General features: G+C 56.1%; 1 protein-coding gene across 2 annotated transcripts in view; it reads right to left on the bottom strand.

Annotated features, from left to right (window-relative positions):
* Positions 1-14,698, bottom strand: part of megf10 (multiple EGF-like-domains 10) — a 193,852-nt gene that overhangs the window by 130,615 nt on the left and 48,539 nt on the right. For both annotated transcript variants that reach the window (XM_038804066.1, XM_038804067.1), the window contains exon 4: positions 13,782-13,882. In XM_038804066.1, coding sequence (XP_038659994.1) covers positions 13,782-13,882 — 101 coding nt within the window. The remainder of the gene's footprint in view (positions 1-13,781; positions 13,883-14,698) is intronic.

Below are 14,698 nucleotides of genomic sequence, written 5' to 3'. Positions count from 1 at the left end.
GGATTCGGTGGGATTCTCACAGCTTTTCTCACCAGAACCGCCATTTTGAGAAAATATGGTCAGGTTCCACCCAACAACTCATTGCCCCTTGTTCCCAACTATTTCCTGAACTCCGAGATGCCCCTTTTCCCAAACAAAATCCAATATTATGGAACTCGACGAGCTAAATCCAGCAGATAGTTGCCATCCACAGGTTACTTGTCCGTGTTTAGGAAAGCTGTCTTCAGTTTCAGCGAGGGGAATAATCTCTGTTCGAGTTTTGGATCTTAAAAAGCGACCTTTTAGCAATAACTTGTTTTCAGGAGAGCCTACTTTCTACACCTGGGTACGGTTAAGGTGGTAGCTGCTCCTAACGTGTCCCTTTCTCCAGTTATCTTGATTTTAGTTGTACATCATCCTTTCCCTTTGATGTTACCCACCCTGTGGACCTGGACTTTAGCATGTAAGTGCCAATTCTCTTATCTCTCCAGTGGGAAGTCACCTCTTCTGTACCCCATTGTTTTCCCCCAAGCCACGTTGGTTTTTCCCACTGGTATGCTAATTCACATATCAAAACACCCCTTCAGACAGCTGCATTTATCGTTCTCCCATGATCCGCTTTCACTATTTTATCCGAGTTTAATTGCTTCGTGGTAAGTTTCCTCAATTTGTAACATGCTGTTGGGGTGAGACGAGGCAGGATGAGAGGAGGCTGGAGTGGAGCAGCAACAATGGGCAGACTAGTTGGGCTGAAGGGCCTGTTTCTGTGCTGTCCATCCTTTGCAACTTTGAGAAGGAACAAAGCATTCCTCTACACATGAGTAACGGACTGAATGATGTTCGTGACGTGCTGGGTCATGGTGCCCGTGCTCATGGAGTGCTCAACCCTCAGACTATACAGGAAAATGAGCGCGATAAACACAAGGGGAAACAATATGCAGCACTTAACAAACTCCAATCGCCACCGTTGCTCACTGCTTTCTACATCTGCCTGCAGTAAGATCATACACTGAGCGGCATGGAAGAAACACTGGCCAAACATTCAAAGCTTCTTAACATTGGTTATTATTCACATGACCACAATAAAAAGCATTATATCTAAATAAAGTATTATTGAGAATGAATTACCAACTATAATCATGAGCCCAAGGAAAAAATTCAAGGGTTATGCTGACCGGTATCACATGTTAAATTCGCTTTGCACATGTACTGTTATTTCTGATCATCTGCAAAACAGGGTGTAGAGTTAAACAAAGCCTACAATGTTCCACACATTACATGGTGCAATAAAAAGTGTCAAGCACAACAAAGAACAGAGAACAAAAAAAGTACAGCGCAGGAACAGGCCCTTCGGCCCTCCAAGCCTGCGCCGACCATGCTGCCCGTCTAAACTCAAATCTTCTACACTTCCGGGGTCCGTATCCCTCTATTCCCATCCTATTCATGTATGTGTCAAGATGCCCCTTAAACGTCACTATCGTAAACATATTAAAAGACAAAGGCTAAGTTGGACTGCACCACTGGGCTCCCTGAATACCTACTCGGAGCCATTGGCAATGCTGCTTTACCAGAAGGCTGGTAAAACTTTGATAGCGGTCTTCTAGCATAGCTTCAAGCTGCAGCATATCATTTGTAAGGAGACCGATAGAAAGTTGCAACTCAGAAAGCGGCGTCTTGGACCCCTTCGTTCCTGTGCAGGTTCTTTGAAAGAACTATTCAATTTGTCCAACTCCCCTGGTCACATTCCTTTTGTCCTTTCCAAGCAGTTATCCAATTCCCTTTTGAATGTCACTCTTGAATCAGCATTCACCGCCTATTTAGGCAGTTCATTCTATTTTCTTTTTAAAGGCATTTTATTTAAACTTGTATCAAAGTAGGTTACAGCAAATAACACCCCGGGAAACATTCTTCCCAACAATCAACTATGCAGTTTGTACAGATTTTTCTCCTTTTTCACCCCCCCCCCCCCCCCCCCCCCCCCCCCCACCCCCCTGCGACGAACAGCTCCTCAAACACGGTCACAAACACCCCCCACCTTTTCTCAAACCCCCCCTGCTGAGCCCCTTAACACATTCTTTATCTTTTCTAACCGCAGGAAGTCATACAGGTCACCCAGCCAAGCTGCTACCCCCGGTGGCAATGCCGGCCGCCACTCCGGCAAAATTTGTTGCCATGCAATCAGAGAGGTGAAGGACAAGACATCAGCCTCCTCCTCTCCATGAGCTCCGGCTTCTCTGAAACCCCAAATATCACCACCAAAGGGTCCGGGTCCACTCCCTCCTCCACTATCCTCGCTAAGACCGCGAACACTCTCATCCAGAATCTTCCCAAATTTTCACAATCCCAAAACATGTGCGCATGATTCGCTGGGCACCGCCCACACCTCTCACACTCATCTGCTACCCGCTGAAAGAACCCACTCATTCTCGCCCGAGTCATATGCACCCTGTGCACCACCTTAAACTGTATCAGGCTCATCCTTGCACAAGAGGAGGTCCCGTTTACCCTACGCAGTGCCTCACTCCATACTCCCCAATTCATCTCCATTCCCAACTCCGCTTCCCATTTCTCCTTGATCTTCACCACCCGCTCGCCTCCCTGTTCCCCGCTCACCTCCCCGCTCGCCTCCCCGCTCCCCGCTCGCCTCCCTGCTCCCCGCTCGCCTCCCCGCTCCCCGCTCGCCTCCCCGCTCCCCGCTCGCCTCCCTGCTCCCCGCTCGCCTCCCCGCTCCCCGCTCGCCTCCCCGCTCCCCGCTCGCCTCCCCGCTCCCCGCTCGCCTCCCCGCTCCCCGCTCGCCTCCCCGCTCCCCGCTCGCCTCCCCGTTCCCCGCTCGCCTCCCCGCTCCCCGCTCGCCTCCCCGCTCCCCTCCCCGTTCCCCGCTCGCCTCCCCGCTCCCCGCTCGCCTCCCCGCTCCCCGCCCGCCTCCCCGCTCCCCGCTCGCCTCCCTGCTCCCCGCTCCCCTCCCCGCTCCCCGCTCGCCTCCCCGCTCCCCGCTCGCCTCCCCGCTCCCCGCTCGCCTCCCTGCTCCCCGCTCGCCTCCCTGCTCCCCGCTCGCCTCCCCGCTCCCTGCTCTCCGCTCGCCTCCCCGCTCCCCGCTCGCCTCCCGCTCCCCGCTCGCCTCCCCGCTCCCCGCTCGCCTCCCCGCTCCCCGCTCCCCGCTCCCCGCTCGCCTCCCCGTTCCCCGCTCGCCTCCCCGCTCCCCGCTCGCCTCCCCGCTCCCCGCTCACCTCCCCGTTCCCCGCTCGCCTCCCCGCTCCCCACTCGCCTCCCCGCTCCTCGCACGCCTCCCCGCTCCCCGCTCGCCTCCCCGCTCCCCGCTCGCCTCCCCGCTCCCCGCTCGCCTCCCCGCTCCCCGCTCGCCTCCCCGCTCCCCGCCTCCCGCTCGCCTCCCCGCTCCCCGCTCGCCTCCCCGTTTCCCCGCTCGCCTCCCGCTCCCCGCTCGCCTCCTGCTCCCCGCTCGCCTCCCCGCTCCCCGCTCGCCTCCCCGTTCCCCGCTCGCCTCCCCGCTCCCCGCTCGCCTCCCCGCTCCCCGCTCGCCTCCCCTCCGCCTCCCCGCTCCCCGCTCGCCTCCCTGCTCCCCGCTCGCCTCCCCGCTCCCCGCTCGCCTCCCCGCTCCCCGCTCGCCTCCCCGCGCCCCCCTCCGCCCCCCGCTCCCCGCTCGCCTCCCCGCTCGCCTCCCCGCTCGCCTCCCTGCTCCCCGCTCGCCTCCCTGCTCCCCGCTCGCCTCCCCGCTCCCTGTTCCCGGCTCGCCTCCCCGCTCCCCGCTCGGCTCCCTGCTCCCCGCTCCCCGCTCGCCTCCCTGCTCCCCGCTCGCCTCCCCGCTCCCCGCTCGCCTCACGCTCCCGCTCGCTCGCTCGCTCGCTCGCTCGCTCGCTCGCTCGCTCGCTCGCTCGCTCGCTCGCTCGCTCGCTCGCTCGCTCGCTCGCTCGCTCGCTGGCTCGCTCGCTCGCTCGCTCCTCGCTCGCTCGCTCGCTCGCTCTCTCGCTCGCTCGCTCGCTCGCTCGCTCGCTCGCTCGCTCGCTCGCTCGCTCGCTCGCTCGCTCGCTCGCTCGCTCGCTCGCTCGCTCGCTCGCTCTCGCTCGCTCGCTCGCTCGCTCGCTCGCTCGCTCGCTCGCTCGCTCGCTCGCTCGCTCGCTCGCTCGCTCGCTCGCTCGCTCGCTCGCCTCGCATCGCTCGCTCGCTCGCTCAGCTCGGCTCTGCTCGCTCGCTCGCTCGCTCGCTCGCTCGCTAGCTCGCTCGCTCGCTCGCTCTCTCGCTCGCTCGCTCGCTCCGCTCGCTCGCTCGCTCCTCGCTCGCTCGCTCGCTCGTTCGCTCGCTCGCTCGCTCGCCTCCCCGCTCCCCGCTCGGCTCCCTGCTCCCCGCTCCCCGCTCGCCTCCCTGCTCCCCGCTCGCCCTCCCCGCTCCCCGCTCGCCTCACCGCTCCCCGCTCGCCTCCCCGCTCCCCGCTCGCCTCCCCGCTCCCCGCTCGCCTCCCCGCTCCCTGCTCCCCGCTCGCCTCCCCGCTCCCCGCTCCCCGCTCTCCGCTCGCCTCCCCGCTCCCCGCTCGCCTCCCTGCTCCCCGCTCCCGCCCCGCTCCCCGCTCGCCTCCCCGCTCCCCCACTCCCCTCCCTGCTCCCCCCGCTCGCCTCCCTGCTCCCGCTCGCCTCCCCGCTCCCCGCTCGCCTCCCTGCTCCCCGCTCGCCTCCCCGCTCCCCTCCCCGCTCCCCCCCCCCCTCCCCCTCCCCTCTCCCCGCTCTCCCGCTCGCTCCCGCTCCCCGCTCGCCTCCCTGCTCCCCGCTCGCCTCCCCTCCCCCTCCCCTCCCTGCTCCCCGCTCGCCTCCCTGCTCCCCGCTCGCCTCCCCGCTCCCCGCTCGCCTCCCTGCTCCCCGCTCGCCTCCCCGCTCCCCGCTCCCCGCTCGCCTCCCTGCTCCCCGCTCGCCTCCCCGCTCCCCGCTCGCCTCCCTGTTCCCCCAGCCACTTATATATATCCCCAATTCTACCCTCCCCTTCCACATCCGGAAGCAGCAGTCGCTCCAGCAGGGTGTATCCCGGCAATCAAGGGAACCCCTTCCAGATCTTTCGTGCAAAGTCCCTAATCTGTAGATACCTGAACTCACTCCCCCTCGGCAGCTCTACCCTCTCCCTTAGCTCCTGCAGACTGGCGAACCCTTCCTCCAAATACAATCCCTCACCTTGACCAGCCCCACTTCCCTCCATCTCCCGTATACACTATCCATTCCCCATCCCGGCTCAAACCCATGATTCCCGCACAGCGGCGATAGCACCGACATCCCTTCCACCCTAAAATGCCTCCTCAGCTGATTCTATATCTTCACTGTGGACTGCACCACCGGGCTCCCTGAATACCTACTCAGAGCCATTGGCAATGCTGCCGTCACCATAGCCCTCAAACTAGACTGCTTACAAGATTCCTCCTCCATCCGAACCCACTCTACCCCTTCTCCTTCCCACCATCGCCGCACCTTGTCCACATTCGCCACCCAATAATAATGAAGCAAGTTTGGCAATGCCAACCCCCCCCCCCTGCTGCCTCTGCCTCTGTAGCAGGGTCCTCCCCACCCTCGGCACCTTCCCCACCCATACAAAGTCAGAGATGATTGTGTCCACTTTCCGAAAAAAGGCCTTTGGCATAAAGATCGGGAGAGCCTGAAAGATAAACATGAAACTCTATGGCCAGCGCAAACAGCAGCGGCGACAGCGGGCACCCCTGCCTCGTACCCCTGTGTAAGTCAAAGCTTCGTGAGCTCATATCATTTGTCCTCACCCTCGCTCTTGGCCCCACAGACAGCGACCGCACCCATGCCACAAATCTCGGCCCAAACCCAAACCTTCCCAAAACTTTGAACAAGTACCGCCACTCCACCCGATTAAATGCTTTCTCCGCATCCATGGAAACCACCACCTCCGGTACCAGAGCTCCCAACAGATTCATCACCACATTCAACAGCCGTCTTATATTACTCACGAGCTGCCTGCCTGTTTGATCTTCTGTAACCACCCCCGGGGACACAATCCTCCATCCTCCCCGCCAACAACTTAGCCAATACTTTCACATCTGTGTTCAATAGTGATATGGGTCTATACAACCCACATTCCACCGGATCCTTCCCTTTTTTTGGGATTAGTGTGATTACTGCCTACTTCATCGTCTCCGGCAACTCCCACTTCTCCAGTGCTTCATTAAACGCCCCCAACAGATGTGGTGCCAGGTCCGCCGCAAATTCCTTATAAAATTCTGCCGGGTACCCATCCGGCCCAGGGGCCTTCCCCGACTTCATACCCCTGATACTATCCAGCACCTCCCTCAGCCCCAGGGGCTCCTCCAACGCCTGCCTCTTTGCTTCCTCCACCTGGGGAAATCCCAGCTCATCCATAAATCACCCCATGTCCCCCTCCTCTCCTCCTGGGTCTGCCTCATAAAGTCCCTGGTAATATTCACTAAATGCCTCATTTATCTTCCCTGGCTCTGACACCACATCCCCAGCCCCAGCCTGGATCTTCAATATTTCCCTGGACGCAGCCTGCCTCCGCAGCTGGTGCGCCAGCATGCGGCTCGCCTTCTCCCCATACTCTTATTGCACCCCTCTTGCCCTACGCAGTTGCCCTACCGCCCTCCCCAATGTCAGCCTGTCAAATTGCCCCTGCAACTTTTTCCTCCTTGCCAATCCCTCCAGGGTGGGCACCCTCGAATATTCCCTGTCCCCCTCCACTATCTCGCTCACTAGACGGTCATGTTCCGCCCTCTCCTTATTCGCATGAACCATAAATGAGATAATTTCTCCCCGGACCACTGCCTTCAGTTCTTCCCAAAAAATACCCGCCGACACCTCCCCATTCTGATTGAACTCCACATAATCCCTAATCGCCAATCGCACCTCATCATAAAAACCTCCATCCGCCAACAACCCCGAGTCAAACCTCCACCCCGGCCTCTGCTCTCCCGTACTGAACCGAATATCCAGCCAGTGGGGTGCATGGAGATAACTATCCCCGCATACTCTGCCCCCTCCACCCCAACCAAAATCTCCCCACTCACTACAAAGTAATCAATCCTCGAATAAGTCTTATAGACGTGTGAACAGAAGGAATACTACCTTCCCCCTGGGTTCTGCAAGCGCCATGGAACCACCATACCCATCCTCTCCATAAACCCCCCCAGCTCCCATGCCATTCGTACCTTACCCATCGACCTGGGGCTCGATTTATCCACCCCCGACTCCAGGGCAGAGGTAAAATCTCCTCCCATGATCAACTGGTACGTGGCCAAATCCGGGATTGCTGCCAGCAACCCCCTCATAAAACCCACATCATCCCAATTTAGGGCATAAACATTTACCAACACTACCGGTGCCCCTTCCAATAACCCACTCACAATCACATATCTCCCACCTGCATCTCTCACCTGGGCCGCTTATATTTCATTTTCCATGTCTCCTCAGTGTTGACTCCTCAATCTTTACAATCAACAAGTCCCTCCCCTCCAAATTGTTCACCATTTCCCTCAAATCACCCCACAATCATCGAATGATGCAGCACAGGAGGCCATTCAGCCCATCCTGTCTGTGCCAGCTCCTTGAAAGAGCTACTCAATTAGTCCTACTTCCCCGCCCACACACCGCACCCCCCCCCCCCCCCCCCCCCAGTATGTTCCTGCATATTTTTCACCTTCAAGTATTCATCCAGTTCCTAATCAACCTGTTTTATCGGAAGCAAGCTCAATTTCTTCAAACAGTTGTCATATTTTGTATCCCCTCATGCCAGGCGCCATCCCAGCGAATCAACGCGGGACCCTTTCGGAGGACTCAAAACCCTCCCTATAGCATGGAGCCCGAACACAGTCCTCCAGCTGCGGCCTTGCTCGGGTTTTCGATCAATTCACCATCACATCCCAGAGTTTGCAGTCTATACCGCTGGCAATAGCATCTGCAAAAGACCTGTAGGGAAATGAATTGATTTGGGATACTCGCTGCTAGCTCGACTTCAGTAACACTTCACTTTCTAATTAATCAGTTGTCAAGTCTGCCAGAAAATAATCAGTATGCATATTGATTTAGCTTTGATTAAACAGACAGCCATGTCTTTGTGGTGACATGGAATTATATCCGTGTTAAATCCTGCTGCAGAAGGCAGCAGAACAATCACGGGAGGAATGTCCAGCAGATTGTACGGTATCAGTGTCATTGCAAAAATGTAGAACATTGAGCTATCTTACAACCACAAAAGGATATTTTTACAGCTTCAAAAAAATACTTGTGTGTACATAGCACCTTTCCCAAAGGATGCGTCGACAGCCATTGCAGTACTTTTTGAAGTGTGGTCACTGTTGCAATGCAGGAAACCTGGCAGCAGGTTTGTGCCCAGCAAGACCCTCCCAAGCAGCACTGTGATCGCCACTGCTTTAGTGATGCTGGTTGCAAACTATATATTTATTAGGGAGGGTACAGAAGGCGGCAGTGCAGAGGGATCTGGGTGTCCTTGCACATGAACCGCCAAAAATTAGCATTCAGCTGCAGCGAGTGATTAGGAAGGCAAATAGAATGTCGGTCTTTTATTTCAAGGAGGGTAGAGTATAAAAGTAGTGAAGCTTTGGTACAACTGTAAGGCATTGAGGGAAACTGCGCCTGGAGTCTCGAGTACAGTTTTGGTCTCCTCACTTAAGGAAGGATATACTTCCGTTGGAAGCAATTCAGAAAGGGTTCACCAAACCAGTTCCGAGGATGATGGGTTTGTCTTATGAGCAAAGGGTGAGCAAGTTGGGTTAAATTTTTTGATTGACAAGAGAATCAAGGCTTATGGGGAACAGGCATGATCTTACTGAATGACCGGATAGGTTTGATGAGCTGAATGTCCCACTCCTATCCCTATTTGATTTGATCTTATTAAAGGATATGGTATCATAATAGTATGATGACATCTCTCAGTGTCATCCACAGAACCACAATTCATATTTATTAGGTTGATATCACTCTGTTAGAACCTGCAGCTCATATTTCTAAAATATCAGTTTCATTTCAATGCATCAAAAACTAATTGACATCACTTTTTTGTGAACAATAGGTTAAGTAAGTCACCTTAGCCCCAGATGACCGTGGGCTGCTTTCCCCTTAGAGGGGGAGAGCTGACTGGTGGGGATTTAACCTGAGGGTCACCACACCTCAGGCGAGGGGCAAGGTTGAGAAGGCGGGGCCGTCATGAATTGAACACGTGCTGATGGCCACGCTCTGCATCACAAATCTAGTTGCCTCGCCACCTCAGGCTGTGGTCCCATTGGTGGCCTGCTCCCCTCTCAATCACAAGGGCCAGAATTCTCCCCTACCCGGTGGGGCGGGGGGGGGGTCCCGGCATTGTGGAGTGGCGAGAACCACTCCGGCATCGGGCCTCCCCAAAGGTGCGGAATTCTCCGCACCTTTAGGGGCTAGGCCTGCGCCGGAGTGGCTCCCGCTCCGCCGACCGGCGCGAACGGCCTTTGGCGCCCCGCCGACTGGTGCCATGTCTGGCCGAAAGGCCTTCGCCGGCCGGCGTGAGTCCGCGCATCTGCTGGAGCGTCAGCGGCCGCTGATGTCACCCCGGCGCATGCGCGGTGGTGGGGGTCTCTTCCGCCTCCGCCATGGTGGAAGCCGTGGCAGCGGCGGAAGAAAAAGAGTGCCCCCACGGCACAGGCCCGCCGGCTGATCGGTGGGCGCTGATCGCGGGCCAGGCCACCGTGGGGACACCCCCCGTGGTCAGATTGCTCCGCGCCTCCCCCCAGGACCCTGGGGCCCCGCTCGCGCCGCCTGCTCCCGCCGGCACCAGAGGTGCTCTGATTCCCGCCGGCGGGAACGGCCTGTCAGCGGCGGGACTTCGGCCCATCGCGGGCCGAAGAATCGCCACGGGGGGGGGGGGCCGCCGACCGGCGCGGCGCGATTCCCACCGCCGCCGATTCCCGGGTGGCGGAGAATTCCGGCCACGGCGGGGGCGGGATTTACGCTGGCCCCGGGCGATTCTCCGACCCTGCGGGGGGTCGGAGAACTCCGCCCAAGGTTCCAGGTTCCAATCCCACTCCAGGGCTGAAGCATGAATATTCAGGCTGAAACTTCAGTGCAGTACTGAGGGAGGACTGAACTGGCAGAAGTCCTGTCTTTCCGAAGAGATGTTAACTCGTGGCCCCGTCTGCTTGCTTGGGTGGATTCACACCCGGCAGCGTTCCAATGAAGAGCAGGGAAGGTCTCCCTAGCAGTTTGGCCAACATTCACCCCAAATTAATATCACAAAAGTAGATTATCTGGACATTATCACATTCGTCTTGAACGCATTTGTTGTGTGCTTATTGGCTGCCATGTTTCTGACATTACAACAGTAACTACGCTTTAGAAAGTATCTCATTGTCTGTAAAGTTCTTTGAGAGATTGAATGGCCGTGAAAGGTGCTGTATAAATCCCCTCCCCCGCCTTTTTTACTTCTGTTTATTTGTCCCAATCGGTCCCAATTGCCAAATGAATTGGTTAATTTACCTCAGTCAAGTTGTGTCACTGTTTACTGTTAGCTAGATCACGCTCAACAACATCCAATCTCTCAGCAGCTGCCAATTTTCTCATCCTAATTGGAACCTCACCACATAAAGAATCAGTTTTGTAAATATCATTTTAAATATTGTTTCGCTGGTTAAAGTCAGTTCTCGCCAATTTACTGCTGCACAAAATGACTGAGGGCCTATTTTTAATCCTTTTTATCGTTTGTAATTCAATTGCAAACAGACTGAACAAAATCTCCTTTGTATAAGATAGGTCATATCACCCTCTTATATTTAGAAAATATATACACATTTGTATAATGGGCGGCACGGTAGCACAGTGGTTAGCACTGTTGCTTCACTGCGCCGGGGTCCCAGGTTTGATTCCCGGCTTGGGTCACTGTCTGTGCGGAGTCTGCACGTTCTCCCCGTGTCTGCGTGGGTTTCTTCCGGGTGCTCCGGGTTCCTCCCACTATTCCCGAAAGACGTGCTGTTAGGTGAATTGGACATTCTGAATTCTCCCTCTGTGTACCTGAACAGGCGCCGGAATGTGGCAACTAGGGGCTTTTCACAGTCACTTCATTGCAGTGTTAATGTAAGCCTACTTGTGACAATAATATTAATAGATTAATTAAGCTACACTAGAGAAAAATGGGCCATGTAATGACACAAAACAATTTACTATTGCCAGAAAAAAAACTGGGGCGGGATTCTTCCCTACTCGGCGGGACGGGGGGGCCTGGCGTAGCGGAATTCTCCGCACCTTTGAGGGCTAGGCCCGCGCCGGAGTGGTTGGCGCCACGCCAACTGGCGGCAATGGCCTTTGACGCCCGCCGCCCGGCATCGGGGCTGGTCGAAAGGCCTTCGCCGGTTCACGCATGCGCCGGTGCATCAGCTGCCGCTGACGTCACCACCGGCGCATGCGCGATTGGGGGGTTCTCTTCCGCCTCCACCATGGTGGAGGCCGTGGTGGCGTCAGAAGAAAAAGAGTGCCTCCCCGGCACTGGCCCGCCCGCCGATCGGTGGGCCCTGATCGCAGGCCTGGCCACCATGGGGGCACCCCCTGGGGTCCGATTGCCCCACACCCCCCCCCCCAAGGACCCCGGGGCCCGCTCGCACTGCCAATCCCGCCACCACCAGAGGTGGTTTAAACCACGGCGGCGGGAGAGGCCTCTCAGCGGCGGGACTTCAGTCCATCGCGGGCCGGAGAATCGCCGCAGGGGGCACGCCGATCGGCGCAGCGCAATTCCCACCCCCACCAATTCCCGGGTGGCGGAGAATTCCGGCCAAGGCGGGTGCTGGATTTTCGCCGGTCCCGGGCGATTCTCCGGCCCTGCGGGGGGTCGGAGAATTTCCCTGGTATTTATAGACCTTTCACAACTTATGTAGTAATGTAAGGAACACGGCAACCAATTTGCTCACAGCAAGATCCCAGTAGCAACAATGTGATACTGACCCGGATAATCTGTTTTTTATGATGTTGGTTAGAACATAGAACATAGAACGATACAGCGCAGTACAGGCCCTTCGGCCCACGATGTTGCACCGACATGGGAAGTCAAAAAACTAAAGGCCATCTAACCTACACTATGCCATTATCATCCATATGCTTATCCAATAAACTTTTAAATGCCCTCAATGTTGGCGAGTTCACTACTGTTGCAGGTAGGGCATTCCACGGCCTTACCACTCTTTGCGTAAAAAACCTACCTCTGACCTCTGTCTTATATCTATTACCCCTCAATTTAAGGCTATGTCCCCTCGTGCTAGCCACCTCCATCCGTGGGAGAAGGCTCTCACTGTCCACCCTATCTAACCCTCTGATCATTTTGTATGCCTCTATTAAGTCACCTCTTAACCTTCTTCTCTCCAACGAAAACAACCTCAAGTCCATCAGCCTTTCCTCATAAGATTTTCCCTCCATACCAGGCAACATCCTGGTAAATCTCCTCTGCACCCGTTCCAAAGCTTCCTTTTAGAACATAGAACATAGAACAGTACAGCACAGAACTTGTGGGATATTGTCCCAGAACACCAGGGGGAACTCCCCTACCCTTCTTCAAAATAGTGGCTGTGGTTCATTTACACCTATCTAGGAGGACAGACAGGCCCTCAAGTTAAGAAAGCACATCCAATAGTGCAGCACTCCCTCAGTATCGCAAAGGGAGTGACAGCCTAGGTTATGTTCTCAGATCTCTGGATTGAGACTTGAACCCATGAAACCTCTGGCGCAGAGATAAGTGCTAACCACTGGAATTTAGCGAAACTATTTGAGGAGATAAGCAGAGCATTGCTGCAGGAAATGTTTCTATTGATAGGGGTGAAATATTATCACAAATGCATCTAAACCAATTATTCCCAAAACAAAAGGGCAGCACGGTAGCATGGAGGGCAGCACGGTAACATGGAGGGCAGCACGGTAGCATGGTGGTTAGCATAAATGCTTTACAGCTCCAGGGTCCCAGGTTCGATTCCCGGCTGGGTCACTGTCTGTGCGGAGTCTGCACGTTCTCCCCGTGTGTGCGTGGGTTTCCTCCGGGTGCTCCGGTTTCCTCCCACAGTCCAAAGATGTGCGGGTTAGGTGGATTGGCCATGCTAAATTGCCCGCAGTGTCCTAAAAAGTAAGGTTAAGCGGGGGGTTGTTGGGTTACAGGTATAGGGTGGATACGTGGGTTTGAGTAGGGTGATCATTGCTCGGCACAACATCGAGGGCCGAAGGGCCTGTTCTGTGCTGTACTGTTCTATGTTCTATGTTCTAAAAGGATGGCTTGGCAGTAACGTAAATGTGAGTGTTGTGTCATGCTGAGCAATCATAAATCTGCAAAAATAGGGCGGCATGTGGCGCAGTGGTTAGCACCGGGACTGCAGCGCGGAGGATCCGGGTTCAAATCCCGGCCCTGGGTCACTGTCCGTGTGGAGTTTGCACATTCTCCCCGTGACTGCGTGGGTTTCACCCCACAACCCAAAGATGTACAGGTTAGATGGATTGGCCACACTAAAATTGCCCCTTAATTGGAAAAAACAAATAATTGGGTACTCTTAAAAAAAAAAAAATTTTTTAATCTGCAAACATGCATATGGTCTGGCTGCAGTACAAAATCATTTATAGATTTCCTGCCGACATTGTGTTCGAATATGATGCCGTCAATATAAGTCTGAAGTAGATTGCATCGTCTTGTGTTGCGATCTTATAGAGTTACGTGTTAAAAGGGTAACGTTGTAGAGGAAGCTGCGAGAACAGGGTGAAGCCCCTCAACGTCTCACTGGCCCAAACACATGGCCAAAAATGCTTTCGAATAAAGGCAATACTTACGAACGCAAATCTCCGAGCTTTCATAAAACCCTGGACAACACTGAGAACGACGGCGGTACATGGTTTTCTCACCACGCCTGTAGGCTGTGCGATAACTTATTCTGAAAGACAAGTGCCAAATATACAACCTATTATATTAGGGACTGAACTTGTGAAAAGTAATCAAAATGAGCATTAAATCACACCAAAAAATACGATCAGTTATTGGTGAGGTCAATGCCCCACTGCCTCTTAAGTTGTATTGGCCTTCCAGCTCCCAGAATGCACCTGCTGTCCTGAACTGGGCGGTGAACATACACTCTGGCCATTAATTGGCTCCTTCATTCAGAATTCTCGGTGTTGGTGTCACACCCTTGGTGTGCAGGACTGGGACCCAGAGATTGTCCCGACATCAGGGGCGGAATTCTCCGACCGCCCAGGGCCGGCGTCAATCCCGCCCCCGCCATGTCCCGAATTCTCCGCCCCCCGAGATTCGGCGGGGGCGAGAATTGCGCCGCGCCGGTCGGCGGGCCCCCCACGGCGATTCTCCGGCCCACGATGGGCCGAAGTCCCGCCGCAGTCAGGCCTTTCCCGCCGGCGTGGCTTAAACCACCTCTGGTACCGGCGGGATTGGCGGCACGGGCAGGCTCCGGGGTCCTTGGGGGGGACGCGGGGTGATCTGACCCCGGGGGGGGGGGAGGTGCCCCCACGGTGGCCTGGCCCGCGATGGATCCCACCGATCGGCGGGCGGGCCTGTACCGTGGGGCACTCTTTTTCTTCCGCCCCGCCTTGGCCTTCACCATGGCGGAGGCGGAAGAGACCCCCTCCTCTGCGCATGCGCCGGTATGACGTCAGCATCCGCGGACTTCCGCGGGCACCAAAGGCCGTTCGCGCCGGCCGGCATAGCGGGAGCCACTCTGGCGCAGGCCTAGCCCCTC

The sequence above is a fragment of the Scyliorhinus canicula genome, chromosome 8, assembly GCF_902713615.1.
Source record: "Scyliorhinus canicula chromosome 8, sScyCan1.1, whole genome shotgun sequence".
Classification (NCBI taxonomy): domain Eukaryota; kingdom Metazoa; phylum Chordata; class Chondrichthyes; order Carcharhiniformes; family Scyliorhinidae; genus Scyliorhinus; species Scyliorhinus canicula.
Note: the sequence above shows the minus strand (reverse complement) of the source record. Positions and strands in the feature narration are given on the sequence as shown.